This window comes from Mobula hypostoma, chromosome 1, assembly GCF_963921235.1.
Source record: "Mobula hypostoma chromosome 1, sMobHyp1.1, whole genome shotgun sequence".
In the NCBI taxonomy this organism is placed as follows: Eukaryota; Metazoa; Chordata; class Chondrichthyes; order Myliobatiformes; family Myliobatidae; genus Mobula; species Mobula hypostoma.
In genome coordinates, this window is record NC_086097.1 from 79,679,917 (window position 1) to 79,699,227 (window position 19,311).

The following is a 19,311-nucleotide window of genomic DNA, read 5'->3' on the forward strand; positions in this document are numbered from 1 at the left end:
TAGGGGGGAAATACAGCCATTTATACAGATCGGTAAGTGCATGGAAGGCATTGCAAGGGATGGTGGTAGAGATAGGTATATTAGAGATGTTTAAGAGACTATTAAATAGGCACTTATATGAAAGAAAAATGGAGGGAAGGATTAATTGATCTTGGAGTAGATTAAAAGACTGGCACAACATCGTGGGTTGAACAGCCTGCACTGTGCTATACTGTTCTATGTTCTGACACAGCTGTTTTTGGAGTTTGCATATACACCTGTTCTAATTTAAAGTTTAATCCATAGATTGGCAGCTAGCTTCATTAAATTAATTGAACTTTGGGCACATGAAGAAGTTATGATGCAAAACCAGAACAGGTTAAGTTCAAGGCACCAGCAAAGCTCGTTGAAAGCTGCTTCAAAATTTGATTCAGTATTTCCTGAGCCACCTGTAAGGATTCACATTGACATTAAGGATTCATATTGATTCATTTTCATGTTTACATCAGCAAATGTACCTTTGAGAAGTAAAAGACTGCCATTTTTTTGTAGAGGAGATAAAGAAAAGTTGCAATATAAATCAATTCAATTCACATATTCCTGCAGATTTTTCTATTATCTTCTTGCCCCTTGCACAAAAATGAAACCGAAGGCATATTTTGAAATGATAACCATAACTACAGCATGATTTAACACAAGTATGATCAAAGCCTACACCTACTAATTTTTTGAATATAAGCAATTGGCACACCATCATTTATTTAATAGCCATTTAGGCATAGAAGTGTTTTTCATCTTTATGTTCATACTGTATATTCTATATGAGTCTATATTTCTCTTGAATCAATGTTCAAAGAATCATATTTTATGTTCATGTCATGGTTAGTCACACAATAGAATCCATTTGTAACTCAATGAAGGGTGACACAATTAATTAAATGTTACTGAGAACTCCTGTAAGGTTAGGTTATTATTAGTGCAATTTGCCTAAAGAATTGTACCTCTAGATTAATTCTCCTTCACTGAAACTGAAAATACAAATGACACACAATAACTAAAGTTCAACAACGAGACAGCCAGCTAAACAAGTCAATACTTCAAGTAAAATTTAAAAGCAGGGGAGTTTGTTACTCAGATTATTGCAAAATGGAAAATCAAGGTAGTTAAATTAAAACAATGAAGTTATCAATTTGTAAAACTAACAGAATTTTGATAGAATAATTAGACTATGACTTAATGAGTCATTATTAGGCCTTGTTTTGCAAATCTCTGAAGAGTTTTAAATCTACACAGTGAACACAATCGGCAATTAGATAATCAACCAAGTTAGTCAACTTCAAATGATGTCCTTGGTCAACTATAAGAATGTAATTAAGATTATCCACTCATTTATTTTTTTAAAAAAAGCAGTCTGTGGTACAATCTCTGGCCTCCCAACTTACTCCAGTGAAACACACTTAAGCAAATGAGAGAGTGACCAATTGCAATGATTTATCACAATATTGGAAAAGTTCATAAAGGAAAGACGTCCCTCAACACCCTCCCCCTCAACAGTTGCCAGAACTGTTCTGGCAGGCAGGATTTTCTCAATCTCCTCATTAATAATGCAAAATTGCATACATGAACCCCATGAATCCTGTGCCCTAGTTTGTTAGGTTTTTTAAAATCAGACTTTACCAGCCAAATGTTTAGGGATTTATTGTAAATAATTCTGTTGTACACTACAGCTGAATCAAATATATATGGCATCTGGTAAGCTGAAGTAAAGAAAACTTTTGTATAATCTCAAAACATTTACTGTATTCTAAACTTGGAATTCAAAGACACTGATTTACTTTAAATGATAATGGAAGTGAGCACTACATTTTGTCATGTAAAACATGTAGGATCATCGTTGTTAGAAAAGCTTGCTTATGACTCATTACCAATTACCATCAAAATCATGAAAATTTCAAGTACAACATATTTTGTCTTCACTAAAGATATAGATTAATTTCTGCACCCTTATCAAGATGTTAAAAATCAGTCAACAACATTATGTAATTTTTAAAACAAAAGTTTCAGTTTAGTTACCAAGAATTATATCTCTACTTTTGAGGTAATCCTCATCACTCTCAAATTTCAGGAGCAGATGATCTCTTATCAATTAACTAACCAAACTGAAGATTTCTAAGAGTGCTTCTAGTAACAACTTACTTTTGGTGTGGGGCAAGAAGCTGTGGATAGCCGTGATGTAGCTTGAGCTCGTGGTGATTCGGATGGAGTCGTGCTCAGCGATGCATTGTCTCGTGGAAGGACTTGAACACCACGAGAAATAATCGAATCTGGGATCTGAAAGTATAATAAATGCTGAAGATAATAAATTACAACAACTATTCTTTTACTGCTCAATTCAACTTTACATGAACTATTTGAAAACTAAATACTTTAAATTCATTTCCCTTTCAGGTTTGATTTCACTTCACTTCATAAAATGTTCAAATAGCAAATTTGAATCTAAAGGTGAAATATTTCTTAATTTATTATTCTTTATGCTTCCAAGACTTGATACATTTACGTTGTTTGCCAATTCTAAACTTGTAAAAGTGAAAGTAATATAAGCCGTAAAGTGGCAAAACATTTTTAAAGCAATTCTTTGTTACAATTATGAAACTACAAATCTACATGATTGAGCAAAATGCTGATAACCTGTAGTACCAGTATTACAAATTTGGAGATTTCTTGGTTTTATCAACAAGCTTAATATGTAGTACCAAACATTTATTCCAGGACTAATATTAATAAGCAACAATCTTAATAATTTTATACATTACATTAATCATAAATTATATTACTTAAATGTAAGAAAATGCACCAAACATTTCATTTACAATCATTACACTTATGGAAATTGATCACTTGCACTAATATGGCAGGAGCGATCACTTCTGCAAAGTATGGTTTCCCAATGTTATTTTTTGTAGAAAGGTGTGTATCAATCTTAAGTTGGATCTACTAATTAAAAATCTTTTGTATAAATTATAAAGGAAAAATAAAAAATGTAGTGCAAACTGTATTTTTTTTAAAGAAACTTCTAAAATTGGGTATCCACTGGGAGTCTGCAAGTTTATAAATGTGACAACAATCAATGCAGGAATGATACAGCTATTAAAAAGATTCTGTGATTAATTTGGCTTACTTCAATTTCTCTAGGTAGGCTAGATTCTACAGCAGCAAGAATAATCCCTTTGAACTAACCTTTAATGCCTTTTTTTGTTTATTGTGTTCATGTTTTTAACCCATTGATTTAGTGTCCCTTGTCGAAGGGGAATCTGCTCCCTTCTCCATTTTCCATGGTCGTAGTCCAGCTTTTGAAGTAAAGCTTATGTACATTTTAGAAAACAGTTCTGGGAATCTTGATAGCCAATTTTAAAATGAAACTTAAACATAACTCATACCTTTATCACCTGCTATGCAAAGTACACAGCAACACTGGTTGAGTACCTAAACATCCTACAGATTTATTTGAACATTTGTTTTGTTTTTAAGAGCCTACAATGATTTTCAATATAAATCCAGATGTACTTACAATTATTATAATTAAAAACAGATATAATCTTCAATCTATAAACAAACTTTACATTAGTGGGATCTGACAGTAACAACAACTGCACCAATTATGCTGCTTGTCACTGAGATATTCTTAAGGCTACATCTGCTTTATTCTAATTTAATAATATTAGTTCTCAATCTTTAATCCCACAAATTGTTCTAAAGGGAAGGTATTTAGTCATTTAATCAAACAGATAAAAAAGTACAAGGACATTTTATTATCTAGTGCTTCATGACAAATGAACGAAATGATTAATGAATGAGTCACATGAAGTCAATGACATAAATGAAAAAAAACAAATCACAATTATGAAGATACATAATTTAGTGAGAATTTAACAGGATGAACATGTTGAAAAGGATAACCTAAATGGCTAAAATTTAATTGAAAGAATAAAATCAGTGCAAGTGGTTCATTTCCTCATGAAGGACAACATAGTGCCAGGTGTTTACTTTTAATGCCTCTTTGCTGTCTCTTACCGGCTCTCCTGCACTGATGGCAGTATGAGAGTGATGACCAATGAAACCAGGGACAGGTTTACCACCTTTAGCCATGACAGGAGCGGGACTGTGTACAAGTTGGAAGTTCTGATGTACAACACAACTATCAGCACTATGACAGGAAAACACAGGCAACTGGAGAAAAACAAGCAAAAATGATTTGATGGGTAACAATGAAATAGGTAGGTTTGATTCTACATGTATGAAATCCCTATTGTGCGGGAAGTTTCTTACCTTGGCTGCTATGGCTGCTGCAGTGATATGTGAGGATGAGCTCTCTTCAGTTGAAGCCACTCCACTGTCTTTCTTCTCTTCCTCCTCATCTTCACACTGAACACCTTTGTCTTCTGTCTGTTTGTGTGGGCTGGTGGTAGGAGGAGGGGACAATGGTGGTGGAGGTGATGGAAGGTCTTCCAATTCATCATGAACTTCTTTCACTTTCACAACTGCATCCCTCAACAAGTCAATAGCATGAGGTAGGGCAGGTAATATAAACTGGAAGCATTCCTGGGTACAATTCAAAAGTCAAATTAAAAGCATTTAAGAAATATATAGTTGTAATTTAATACTCAATTGCAGATAGCATTTATTATTATGTCAACCAAATTCAATAAAGTAATAAATACAAAGTAAACCATTCAAGAGGGATTACTTTTTCTACAAACTGGATGACTTCATAAACAAAGCAAGAATCAATCAATTAATCAAACCACAGGGACTGTTTCAAGGATTTTCTCCTCATTGTTTATAGTTACACTACTCAAATAATGGTTGCAGTTTTTTTGTAAAGGGTACTCTGTAGATTTAATTTTTGCTTAATTACTTGTGCTGGATGCATGAAAGCAAACATTTTTCTCTGTAAACTTCTGGTATCTATTCTGTACATCCTGTTCTGAACAACATGATCCAATTAAAATATAGCTTCGTAAGTCATCTTGACATAACGTTGGATATGGTGAAATTGTGATCCAGAGGTTCTTTGGGAGTCAAGAATAAGGCATAAACTTGGTGGTTTTGGCCATTTATTTGGTATTACAAGTTCAAAGAATGTTCTTTTAATCTTTTTCTATTCAAAGAACATCCTTTACTAAAAGCTAGCTCAGACTAGAGAGATAACAAGAAATTCTGATAAGAAATAACCTACAAAATAGGTTCAGTGTTGTGACATAGGTTGTAGAGAAACTTCTAAAAAATACAGAATCAGCTATATTACAATCACACACATACAGATGATCAAATAAAAGTTATAAGCAAGCATAGGAAAGTTAAACTACAAGAAAAATACAAGATAAATAGCAATTCTACAATCAAACCCAACAATAGCAAAACAGATATGTAACAAAATAGCTAATTTTATGTGTCAAAACCATTGGGAAATATACACTCAGTGGCCACTTTATTAGGTACAGGAGGTGTACAAAGATACTGCATTTTTCCTGGGACAGGAAAGTGGGTAGTCAGAAAAGAAAGCAGAGCAACAATTAATTAATTACTATATTAACTAATTAAAAGGAATTTTGATCAACTTGTGTATCAAGTACTTGTCTATACTATTGCAGATATATAACAGACATAGGCCATAACTTCCAAAATGTAGTAACAATGAAAAAAAATGGTAACTCCTACCTGTGAACCTTTCTTGCTACCAGGAAGATTGATAATCAGAGTTTTGCCTCTTATTCCACATACAGGTCTGACAAAAGAAATATAACCATCACAAGGGGTTGCATATCTCACATGTATCAGAAAAATATTATCTGGAACTCAAGACTCAAATGAACTAGATCCCTTCTATGCATTATGTTAAAATGTTCTTTACTAAAATAATTGTAGAACTACAGATTATTGCTTAATTTAACTGAGTAAAGCTCCAATAGTCAGTTATCTTTGGGACTTTGGTGATGTTGGGATGGGAGATTTTATATACTATTTGGTGCTCAAGATGGCTGTGGCTCAAAAGAGGGGAGCCATGGAGTCATAAGTAGCTAGCCATCTGGACACAGGCTGGGGTCTGATCAGCCCTGGCTGGGTCACCTGGAGGAGGTTGTATGATGTTGAAAGACCCGAAACAGCTGATAATTCCAGGAACATCACTGAAGATGTGTCCAGAAGCATCAATAGATGTATGTACACAGTATTAATACTTCAACTACTTTTAATTTTTTTTTCAAAAAGTATATGCCATGCTTCAGTATACTAAGTCTTTCAGTTAAGTTGTGTACAAAAGGAGCAGCACAGAAAAGAAAACCTGATGAATTTTAAAGTAGTGTGGAAACAGAGCCATGTGATTTTAAAGAAACGTGGAAATGATTTTGCAACGAGTTTAAAATGAATGTGAGGACAGTGCTCCAATGAATTTAAAAGAAGCATGAAAACAAGGCTCAGGCGAAGTTATATGAAAAATAGGAATATGCCCTCAATGAGTATAAAAGATGAGTGGGAACAAGGATTGAGTGAGTTTTTAAGGATTGTGAAAATGAAGCATTGGTGAGTTTAAGGAGTGTGTAGTAACAGAGCCTCCAGTAAGTTAATAATAAGTGCTTGATATAGGGTTGATTAGGAGCATGTGAGAAGGTGACCCAAGTTTAAAGAGAGCATGGAAAACATCATTCAGTGAGCCAAATGCCAAAACACCTAGATTTCTGAATAATCATACAACAGATTATCATGGTTTAATCAGGCAAGAAGAAAGATTTTTAATTTATGCAGTGAGTTTTGCAATCTAACAATGTTCTCTGTAGCCAGTGAACTAATTCTATGGGGGCAGTCAATATGCACACATCAGGATCCTATATGCAGAAATGTGATTAAGAACAAATAATTTGCATTAATGAAACTGGTTACAAAATGGAAATGCAAAAAAATAATAATTCTGCAGCAATATTTTGAAGTATTCTTCTGCCATATGAGGGTGTTCTTGCAAATGCTGCCATCCCTAATTGTTCCTAACCTGAGGAAGTTATCAAGCACATTTGTAGATCTCACAGAGACCAAATTGGGTAAGGATGTGAAATTTTCCTTCCTGAAGGGCACATGAATTTAAACAATGATCCGGTGGCTTCAGAGTTAGCATTACATTGAATTGAATTGACTTTATTACTTACATCCTTCATATACATGAGCAGTAAAAATCTTTACATTATGTCTCCCTCTAAATGCGGAATGTGCAATTTATAGTAAATAGCATGTACAACAGTACAGTCAATATAGCATAGAAATACAGTTGTGTCAGCATGAATTAAGCAGTTTGATGGCCTGGTGGGAGAAGCTGTCCTGGAGCCTGTTGATCCTGGCTTTTATGCTGCGGTACCGTTTCCTAGATGGTAGCAGCTGGAACAATTTGTGGTTGGGGTGACTCGGGTCCCCAATGATCCTTTGGGCCCTTTTTACACACCTGTCTTTGTAAATGTCCTGACTAGTATGCCAGCTTTTTAAAATACTATATTTAATTAATCATTTAAAATTCTCCAGCTATCAAAACCTATGTCTCTGGGTTAATAGTACTGACATCTGGTTTCTAATCTAGTAATGTGCTGAATGTGAAGAATAGCACAGAGTACTGAATCCCAATACACTGCATCATTGAACTGTGGCTAGCATTTGGTCCACGATGACAGACGAGGAAGCTCATTGAACTCAACGACCATTTTATTGTGATAAACACAAAACAGACCAGGCACCATGACCCGGAGAGTGAACCCAACCAGTCTTACCAGATGGGGGAGGTGACCATCACACACCTCGGTTACAGTCAGAGTGACCCACAAATACACAAGCGAATAACTGTATAATCCAAGCTAAAATATAACAATAAATCAACTGGAACTTCCCACCATAATCCCACAAAAGCATTTTAACACAAGAACAATAAACACTACTGGTCATTAGACCACGCCCCTCCCCAGAGTGTCACAGGACAAAGGATACAAGATACTCTCCAAGTCCTTAGTCTTAATTGTGGTAGTTATGTATCATGATGGACAACGTGCTCAAATAAAGGAAATGAGAGAGTATCTTAAAGCTTGAGCTCTTTCAATCACCTTCAAGCTGCTACTTTAATCAGGTGGAAGCTTGGGTGTTTAATCTTTTGACAAGTTTTTAATAATATTAAGCCGAAGCTTAAAAAATGTAAATACACTATTGTGGAAACACAAAGACAAAAAGTGAAGTCATCTAGGTTAGTCACTAAGTCATTTGTGCTTAACATTACAACCCAAAACCTTGAGACATCATTTAATTTCTCAATTAATCAATTAGATTGCTCAGTTAAATTTCCCAGAGGAAATAACTGTCTTTTCATTTGCTTTGTGAGGAAAGGGTATAAAGCCCAAATACAAACTTGAGTCCATAACATAAGAAGTCTTTGGAATTTTCCATCCTTGCCTGATCTGTTGTTATTCACATTTGCATGATTATTATTTGCAGAGAACTATAGTCAAATTAAATATGACATATGCTATCTTACCGAGACAGCATCCCCAGAGGAGTCACATTCAAAGAACCCATCAGCATAGCTAACGCCATTCCAGGAGCCTCTCTTTCGATCACCTCTTTTGTGGCCTAAAATTAGAAAAAAGTACAAAAATATCAAAAATCGATATCAAATTAAGCTTTTGATTGCAAAGAGCTATTCTCCCCCACTATCATCTACTATCCTCAACAAATTTAATATTCACTTTCCATTCAGTAAACCTTATTTTATATACACAAAGTGAAAAGATTGCTCATCTGAAAAAGACAAAATACTGTGATTGCAGAGGATCTGAAACACAAACAGAACAAAGTGGAAACAGTCAGCAAGTCAGGGCGCATCTGTGAAGAGAACAGACAAATTGAAAGCAGGAAAATGTCATCAGTGATAAGATGTTAAACAGGAACAAAATACGGGGAAGATAGCATGCCCTAAAAATGCTAATCAACAAACCCATCAGCATAACCAAGACCATCACAGAAACATCCTCTTCTATTAATTCTTTAGTCTTTTGGGATTAAAAACTACATTATTCTTAAAAAAATTAATGTAAATTTGATATCAGCTTGACATTTTAATTGTCCAATATTCTAACCAACTTTCTATTTCTGTTGTTAAATTCAGTTTATTTGACAAAAAGTGCAAGCTTGAAGTATCAATTTGTCTGTTCTCCCTGAAGATGTAAGTCATGGCAAGTGTGTAGTGTTAGCAAAAAGTACAAGCAAAAAAGCATGCAGAGCCAAAAAGCACATATAGACTTGTGTCCAAATGTTTCCAGCATTTTCTGATTTGGTGCAAAACAGAAAAATATTAAAGAAGTATATCATTAAGATCAGGCTTATACAAGTTCAAACTGAAACCAAATGTATCTATTAAATGCTGGGTTCCAACCTATACTAATGGAACTCTGCCATAAATCTTCAGCGCTCCTCAAAGCTGTGCACAATTAGGCATACAAAATCAAAATACCCAACTTTGAAACTGATAGTTGATGTGTAATATGTGTTATAAAGTCTGTGTTTATAAAGAAAGATATGAAATTCATTTTGTACCTAACTATGCTGCACAAACCAAGGATGTTTGCCTAATGTGTGCCTAAAGGAAATCACCAGCATTCATCATCTTGGTGAAGTCAAATCAATTCATTCCTGTACACACAAAAAAGATGTACCATACTGAAAGCAAAATGTTTTCAGCCACAGATATAATAATAACTATAGAAAAATAGACTATGAATTATTAGTTGGTAATAGCAGTTAATTAGCTACAGAAAAGTGCTTTTACAAAATGCACAAATTCAAAAATAGATATGAAGTTTCAAATGAAATTCTCAAGATTAAACTTGGAGTAGATATACTTCTTTGCAGAGGAATTGCTCTCCATTTGTAATTCACTTTCACACTGAATTGTAGGAGAAACTCTTTACTTCCATTGTGGTGGTGCCAAATCCATTGACTATCACTCCAAAATAAATATCAATAAATCCAATCAGGAATTCAGCTGAACCTTCATGGAGGTGCAATTGTGAAATGCATTATAACATGGAATGTCCATGATGAATAGGTATATTTAAAGGGAAGAAACGAAAGTACATAAATGAGGAGAAGAAAGAATTGTGCATGGGGTGAAAAGAAAACAAGTTAGGTGAAAGCTCATGAAGAGCATTAACACTACTACACAGCTTGGTTGAATGCTTGTATCCATACTGTGAAAATATTATGAAATCCTCAGAAATAAAAGCAGAATGAAAATACACAGTGGAATTATAAAATGGATGTTTATCGAGGACATCAGCAAGGCACAATTTCTCTGCTATCATGCTTTAAAAGTTTAAATTTGAATCTGTAAATTTCACAAGGATTTTCATTCTGTAATATGCATACACCCACCACCACAAGGGGATATCCAGAAAAAGACTGCAGGTGCCATACAGCAGCTAAAGTTCTAATTCTACAAAAGATTAAAAATTAAAATGAACTACAGTACAAAAGCCCATTTTAGCCCCAAAGCCAAAAAAAAATTAAAGGAAAGGGATGAAACTCAATGGCCAATGATGTCATTATGTAGCATATTGTGCTTTTGTTCATAATTTTAAGCATATCCTTGATACTGGAAAGGAAGCAAATGAAATGTCCTTGAGGGAATGAAAGATAAGAGCCTTTTCAAAATGGAGAGTGAAAATAGGAGTGATTAATATGTTTAAAGTAATTCTGCTATATTTAAGATAAAAAAGCTACACTTTTTTCCCAAATATGTGTAAATTGTACCTGTAAAAGCTGAACCTTTGTTTGAAAATACAGGGCAAGATGCTCTCTTCTTTGTTTTGTAACTGTGCTGGTTGTCTAGTTCATTTGAGAGGAATGAAATAAGTAAGTTTGACTGTGTTGCACGTCATACACAGTGGAAATTTGAACATTTATTTAAAGATGTTCATTAAGAAAGAGCAAATACGTCTTGTGTTTAAGAAATCAGATTTCAACTGAGGTTGTACAAACCATCCTCATATTTTGTATTACACAAACCCAACTCGTGCTGCACAATGGCTATAAGAATTACAAACAATAATTAGTAACATACTAACATCTCATCCTGTGGTGTAACAAATCTGTCTACCCACTTTACGTTGTACATGCTAAATTCCAGATATCTAGGAAAGGTGTCAAAGAGAGTTAAGTGAGGTGAAACTTTTAAGAAGCAGGAAATTGTTTATTGCTGCTCTTATGCACATGGCTAGTGAATTATCCATGCTAAAACAAAATGGAAGAAAGAAATTAAAGTAGATCAAAGGAAGCAAAAGAGTTAATGATCTTTGCCCCTCAAGCTGCATTTCTGATTAACTTGTCATAGGGATTTAAATGGCTCAATTTTTCAAATTTATTAACTTCTTTTGAAAATAACATCTGAAATCTACTGTAATAAACTTGTATATTGACCTTTTGTGAGTAATTGAATAGCACAAGTAATTCAATAACATCAGCGTCCCTAGAGAAAATTCGCTGTTAAACACCCAAATACCTATCCACAGGAGACAAGAGACTGCAGATGTTGAACCTGAAGCAACACCTAATATGCTGGACCAACTCAGATGGTCAAGCAGTATCTGTGGGGAGTGTAATTGTCAATGTTTTAGAATCTGATACAGGGTTCCAACCTAAATCTGAACAACTCTGTTTCCCTTTATATGCTGCTCCAATCCTTCAGCAGATTGTTTGTGGTTCTAAATCTTTATCCACACTGTTACATTTACAACCTCATGATTCCTATCAAGTTTCAGAAAATTCAACTTTTTAAAAAAAATAGTCCTTACATTTGTGTGTAGGCAGCACTATCTGCCACAACTCACTTCATATAAAAAACATTTTTAATCACATTGTCTTCCTTTACCCACGATGAACTGCCCTAATATGGCAGTCATACCTGCTTAATTCCTTGCTGCCGGTAAGACATTAGATACTGGATGTGCCAGAATTTTTACAGTTGAACACTGAGAAACCTGAAACCACCTGTTCCCACTCTGGTTACTCAGTAATGCTGTATCAGGAAGGAGAAGCAAGAGACAATTTTTTCCTTCATTCCATTCAAGATTTAGCATGACTTGCTGTGTTCCTCTTGCAGATTGTTTGTTAAGACAGGGAGGAGACTGGATTTTATACAGGGAAGCATATTCCATAAAATAATCCTCGGAAGCATGGGCTGAGACTATCACAATTATGTTTTCCAGAGAACCTAGAATGGGAAACACAGAACAATGTACAGAATACCAGCGAAAAATGAGTGAAGTTGACATACTGAAAAGGGATTCAAGTTTAAGATAAAAGAGGGTTCAGTTTGGAGCAGGAATAAAAAAGGCTGAGCACCCAGAAAAACAATGACACTTGAGAATATGGAGCCAAGATAAAGGAATCAATTGCAGCATGGAATTCATGGGAGTTTTAGTAGGACATCAAAGAATTATGGAGACAAGGATCAGGAGGGCCTTGTTATAACAGAGACTAATTCATTAGCACATCAAATCAACACATTATTTTAGCTTACATGCCCAACAGCAACAAGCTAAAAATCTATTACTTTAGAACTTAGGTAAATGAGTATATCAAAGTGTCTCCCTAGTCATCATAACTGTTAGCCAGAATGTGTTACTCAATCCTTTTGTTAAATGAATTTAAATCATGCTTAATAATATGTTAAGTTCAGTGTACTACTATTGAAAAGCAAAAATGTTAAATTACATAGGCCCAAAAACAGGCATAAAGCTTGTGACACCATCGCCTGTTATTTCCAAAGCAAGCAACAAGCTTCTTAGTCATGCACATTATTGTTACTTGCAACCAGTCAAATTGTACTATTCAATGACTTGTTGTCGTAATAAGGACCTAATTTTGTGGGTGGCTGGCATCACTTGAAGCTCACCACCACTAATTAAAAACAGCCTGTATGGTGGCTACGGTGGTGTTGATAGACAATCTGGAATTCATTCAAATCTGTGGGATTTTTCAAGATGATTCAATACATTTCTCGCACGATACTGGATGCTTTGGTGGAGGAGGTACAGAGTAGGCGAAATGCCTGATTCCTCCCCCCACCACCCCCATGAGTCAGGAGGTCCCCCTGATAATTATTGCAAAGGCAGAGAGGGCAGAAAGTAGTGGAACTCAACGCCTGAACACACAAATTCAGTGCTGCATAATATTCAAAGGTTTCATGTGTCTCATGGCCAGTGAATGCATCTTCCAGTCTATTTTCTAATTATGGAATTAGCCTTATGTACTGCACCTTATCTCCAACTACTAGATAACCAGAATTGTACCTAAAATTTATAGCCTCCACTACACTATCACTTTTCACTGTAGCCAGTCTCACATCAACATCTCATATATTGCCAACCATCCAATTACATCAAATATCTCATTGAATCCACCAGAACTATAGATACTATTTTGGTCTTTACATCAAATAGCAGACAGGTAAATACAGTAAACACATTGAAAGTATTCCATCATAAACATTACCTAAAAAGACCCACAGGCACAAATCTAAACCACGGAAGACCTAAAGTTTAATTTTCTGCTTTGGTCGAATTCAAATTGTACCATAAACATTCTGTGGCACCTCATGGATATTACAGGAACTTCAGCGAACCTTTGCTTTAAAAATGCAACTGAGAGCGTTCGTATAAGGAACAGCTAAAGAGACAACAAATCATGTTAAGAGTGGAATGGGGTCATAATGGAGAATATAAAAACAAACTTCTGGAAACACTCCGCTGGTCAGGCAAGATCTGTGAAAAGAGAAACAGTTAAAGTTTCAGTTTCAAGACTCTTCGTCAATGAGGCAGAGAGATGCAGATGGCCAGTACTGAGACACAGAGCAGATAAAAAGGTGGCTTGAAAGAGCAGGAGGCAGGAGACAGCAAGAGCAGAACAACAAAATGATGGATGGTACTGAGACAGTGGGAAACAGGGAGAGTTGGGTTAAATGGAGTTGTACAAGGATTAAGAGGGAGAGGGAGAAAGAGAAGAGGGTGAGAAAGAGAGAGGGGGAAAGATTAGACAGTGAAGTTTGTGTTGAAAGATGTAGCCATAAAATATAAAGACTGTGAAGAGATAAAAGTTAAGACTTGGAAAAAGGACGAGGCAGCAATAGCAAGAAGAACAGTTTAGGTTAGAAAATGTTTGACTGAAAATTGAAAAAAAAGTTTGACAGAAAATAACATATCAGTTTAGCTAAAGAACAGGAAAACACAGTGCTGTCATGGTCCGGATCGGGGTCCCCTTAAATTTACCTTGTTTATGTTACGATCCGGACCGTTGATTCCCTGTTTTCCCGTGTCCCTCGGCTTTGGTGATTAGAGGCAATTAACGCTCGGCTGAACCGGTAGTTTATAGTCTCCGGCTTTCAGCCGTTTGGGGGGGGATCGTCTGCAAAATCATCAAAGGTACGGTGTGCCGATGTCATCTGGCCGAAGCAAGCCTAGTCTCTGCCGAAGCCAGTGCTAGTAATGTGCCCTTCCTCACTGGAGCAACCCTGTCCAGTTACCTCGCCGAAGCTTCCTCATCAAGGTGGGTCCGTCAGTTAACCCGCCGGAGAGAATCAGGAGCCGCTGTCTACTGTTCCTGGGCCGAGTCTAGAGCTCGCCACTACCCGGAGGTTCCAAGTACCACGTCCTGGCTCTGGTGGCATCCAAGTACTACGTCCAAGTCAAGTCCTGGCCCTGGCGGCATCCGACTACCAAGTCAAGTCCTGGCCCTGGCGGTCTGTGATTCCTGTCCTACCTCCCTGTCTGAATCCCTTCTCTGCCCCTCTCGCCTCTAGCCCTCGTCTGTAGCCCTCGCCTGCACCTCGGCCTAGTTCTATCGCTGGAGCTAGATAGGAACTGTGTTGTTCTTTGGTGTTTGTCTTGTCTTGTCCTCGCCTCCATGGGGTAAGTCAGGCCGTCTTGCCATTGCCCCACGGAGGGGGGGGGGTCATGTCTTGTCTGGTCCTCGTCTCCGTGGGGTAAGTCTGGCCGTCCTGCCGTTGCCCCGCAGGGGGTCATGTCTTGTCTTGTCTTGTCCTCGCCTCCGTGGGGTAAGTCTGTCCGTCCTGCCGTTGCCCCGCGGGGGGTCATGTCTTGTCTTGTCCTGTCCTCGCCTCCGTAGGGTAAGTCTGGCCGTCTTGCCATTGCCCCGTGGGGGGTCATGTCTTGTCTTGTCTGGTCCTCACCTCCGTGGGGTAAGTCTGGCTGTCTTGCCGTTGTCCCGCGGGGGTCATATCTTGTCTTGTCTTGTCCTCGCCTCCGTGGGGTAAGTCAGGCCATCTTGCCGTTGCCTCGTGGAGGGTCATGGGTCCCGGCCCTATGTCCTGTACCCAAGGAGGGGTCCCGGCTCTCTGTTCTGTGTGTGAGTCCTGGCCCTATGTCCTGTTCCCAAGGAGGGGTCCCGGCTTTGTATTCTGTGTATGTGTCCATGGTTACATGTACCTGCTCTCCCGAGACCGAGGCTCTGTGTTCCCATGTTCCCCCTCTCCCTCGCCCATGTCATGTCCTTACCTGGTTCTGGGGTCCGAGCCAGAGGCAAGACCCAGGTACTGGGTCCTTGCTGAGTCTCTGGCTCGGAGTCCATACCCTAGCCTCTTCACGTCTCCTCTAGTTCTGGGATCCAATTCCGAGTCCTAGCCCAGCCCCCTAGTCCCAGCCTAGTAGTAGTCCTGAGTCCTCGTCCAGTTCGCTACCCCTGCTCCTGCCTAGCTCACCTGGTATCGAACAATAAACTAAGTCTAAGTAACCCTACAAGATACAAGATGTGTCTTGCATTTGGGTCCACCCTTGCTCCCAATGCCCCACCATTGTGACAAGTGCACTTTATATCATGTGGTTGTTTGAGTTACTGTCACTTTCCTATAAGCTTGACCAGTGTGGTCAGCCTCCTCTGATTTCTCTCAATAACAAGGCATTTTCACCCACAGATCTGCCACTTACTGACTGTTTTTTACTTTTTGAACCATTCTCTATAAACTTTAGAGATTGCTGTGAATGAAAATCCTAGGAGATCAGCAGTTTCTGAAACACTCAAAGTACCTGTATTCTATCTGTTACCAACAATTATTCCATGGTCAAAGTCACTTAGATCACGTTTTTCCCATTCTGATGTTTTGTCTGAACAATAACTGAACCTCATGATATGTCTGCATGTTTTTATACATTGGAGTTGCTGCCACGATTGACTGATTAGATATTTGCATTAAAGAACAGGTGTACAGGTATACTTAATAAAGTAAGCACAGAGTGCATATATTCTAGAGAAACAAGTTAAAACAAAACAAATATCAGATGACCAAGAATTTTATTAAAAAGTAGAAATAAAATGTACAAATGAAAAAAATTTGAAAGGAATGGCACAACTGGTAGTGCAGTATGTGGGCATCAGTGGAGACCAATGTGATCCCAAACAATCACATCTACTGTTTGCATCCGCATCTTTAGAAACTTGAATCAATAATGCTCAGCTGAATAACTAACTTTTGGCACTGCAATAAAACAGAGGGGAAGAGTTAACAAGACATCTTGATCTAAGAGGCAATCACATCCTCTAGATGTGATCAGTTATCATTAACAGGAAGATATGAATGTGAGTCAGGTAGAAGTAGAGATCCAGAATGAAATTATGTAGCTTTAATTTTTAGCATCCAATATATATGTGGTCCTTGCTGTCTGTAGGGAGAGGAACATTGATTATGCAGATGATAGCAATGTGCTAAAAGAAACCATTTGTACATGTGTGAGTTGTGTGTGCCGTGTATTGGACTGGGACAAAGGATAGAGGGTGAAAGAAACAAGTAAATAATAGTTGTTAGATTATGTCTAATCAACAGGATAGATCCAATATGGTTCTATAGCAGGCTGTGTTGCCTGTTTACTGCCAGAGTTAAAGAAACTACCATATGGATGGAATAGAACTTGTGAAGTAAGGAACTTGTCGGGATCCAAACATTAACAAACACCACAAAATTAGAAATGAGATTCTGCTGAGTGTCTAAAGATTGGTGGATGAAAATAAAATCAAACCTTGCTTTCTCTCTTTTCTTATGCAGCCTGTGTCAAAGTGTTTCTTTCTCCACTCATGCAGTTTGCCCTGCATTGTTTCTCTTTTCACTGATGCAGCCTGTCCTGCATTGCTTCTCTCCACTTATGTGGCCTGCATTTGCACAGTTTGTTGTTCATTGATCCTGTTTACAATCACCGTTCTATTGATTTGTCAAGTATGCCTGCAGGATAAAGAATCTCAGGGTTGTATCAACTCTGATAATAATTTTTACTTTGAACTGTCCTGTACTGATTCTCCTTTCACTGATACAGCCTCTCCTGCATTGTTTCTTTCTCCTCTCACGTAGCCTGTCCTGCACTATTCTCTCCATTTATGCAACTTAATATGGCCTAATTCCCTTTTTATTCATGCAGCCAGACGTAAAATGTTCTAATCTTTTCTGATGCTAAGCTATTCCCAGAGATTTCTGTTCACATTTGAAATTTATTAGTCCCATCCACTGAAATTCAGGAGATCTATGAGATATAAAAGTGAGAATAAGATAGTTTCCATTGAAGTATCTAAATCATAGTTTTAAATCCCTTTTTGCTTCCATCTTTTAAATGTTACTGATATTCATGGGAATCTTAGTTAGAAATTAAACTGTCATATTTCAATACAGAGAAACTGCAGAACCATTCACAATTCTTGTCTGTGAATGATGTTGACCAACCTCAGGCTTATGTCAGGATCCTATGGAAAATCCTGGCAATTCTGGACAATGTTTCTCACCGTCTGCATGTTACCTTGGCTGAACAGAAGAGCACTTGTAGTAATAGAATAAAACTGCGTTGCTCCAAAGAGTGTTATATGAGGTCATTCTTACCTTCGACTACTAGGCTCTATAATGAGTCAACCTATAGCTGGAGAAGTGATGATCCCTCCTATTAGACTGTTTGAGGTAACCTATTTTTTTCTTTCTTACTTCTCTTCTAATATTTGTATATCTGTGAACTTGGAATGCTTCTGTGACACTAATTTTCTTTGGGATCAATGAAGTATCTATCTACCTTATGTAATGGAATTTATACAGTATGCTTTCATGTTCTTTCCCACCGCATTCCCTCATAATTATTCCAAGAACTATTTTGCTCTAATTTGAATAAAATTATCAATTCAAGATTGGTAACCACTGTGCTAGAAAATTGGAGCAACATTGATGTTGATGAACACTTAAAATTACTAAGATTTTTCCAACTTCCTGTAAGATCATAGATCAATCACTTTACTTCATTTTCTTAGTTAATCAGAAGTTGGGGTCTTTATTATTACAATTGATTCTAGTCTGGCACAAAACATAACAAAAGTTCTAGGTACTAAAGATGGAATAATTTAGGTTTTTTTCAACAGGTTTGCACTGGAGTTTCCAAGGTTTTTTTTATGGCGCAGGGACATGTTCAGGAGTTCAGGTTGACAAGTTCAATCATGCTGGTAGCCAACCTGTTAGAAATTATATTCTAAGGAACAGTAACAGGTATTGGAGAAGTTCAAGGCAAATAGTGCAAGTCAAACGCAATGGATTTTTTTCAATGAGAGAAGATAACAAATTGATAAAATAAGTGCAGTAGATCCTTATATGGATTTTCAGAAGACATTTCACAAAGTCCTACATAAAAGGCTGAAGCCCACAGAACAAATGGAGTGGTAAGAGGCTGAAACAAAAATAGCTGATGTCAAGGTGAACATATGAGTTTCAGAGTGGATGATGGTAGTGTGGGGTTGTCCATGGCGCAGTGCTAAAACTTAGGCTTTTTTAAATTAGGATATGGATACGGAGGATAAAATTCCAAATTTTGTACACTACCCTGTGTTCAATGGTCTGGTTACAGTGAGGAAGAAATAATGGAATTCAAAGGAGCATAAGCAGCTGGAAGAATGGGGACAGGCAAGTGGCAAATTAAATTTTGTATGGAGCTAGTTTCGCAGACAAAGGAGAGAGAATCTTATGTTCACCAAAGGTGTAGAAGAATAGAAGAACCAAAGTACGTGTGTGCATAAATATATAAAAGCATGATGACTTAATGGAGGAGCAGAATAGGAACTTAATAAGAAGACACAGAAGATTTCAATGCTGGCATTTGAAGCAACAAACGATCATTTGAAGGAACTCAATGTGTCTAGTAACCCTGCACTGGAACTGAGAACGGAGAGGGTAAGTATGGGGGCGGGGGGGGGGGCGGCATGCTTGATTCATGAAGTTCCTCTAGC

General features: G+C 37.2%; 1 protein-coding gene across 9 annotated transcripts in view; it reads right to left on the reverse strand.

The window, feature by feature from the left end:
• Positions 1-19,311, reverse strand: part of LOC134348279 (gephyrin) — a 684,809-nt gene that overhangs the window by 215,406 nt on the left and 450,092 nt on the right. For 5 of the 9 annotated variants that reach the window (XM_063051417.1, XM_063051452.1, XM_063051436.1 and 2 more), the window contains 5 exons: positions 8,537-8,631; positions 5,698-5,764; positions 4,306-4,578; positions 4,051-4,206; positions 2,176-2,328 (listed from right to left, as the gene is read on the reverse strand). In XM_063051417.1, the coding sequence (XP_062907487.1) occupies positions 2,176-2,328; positions 4,051-4,206; positions 4,306-4,578; positions 5,698-5,764; positions 8,537-8,631 (744 nt within the window). The remainder of the gene's footprint in view (positions 1-2,175; positions 2,329-4,050; positions 4,207-4,305; positions 4,579-5,697; positions 5,765-8,536; positions 8,632-19,311) is intronic. The other 4 variants (XM_063051467.1, XM_063051486.1, XM_063051477.1 and 1 more) reach the window with 2 other exon arrangements.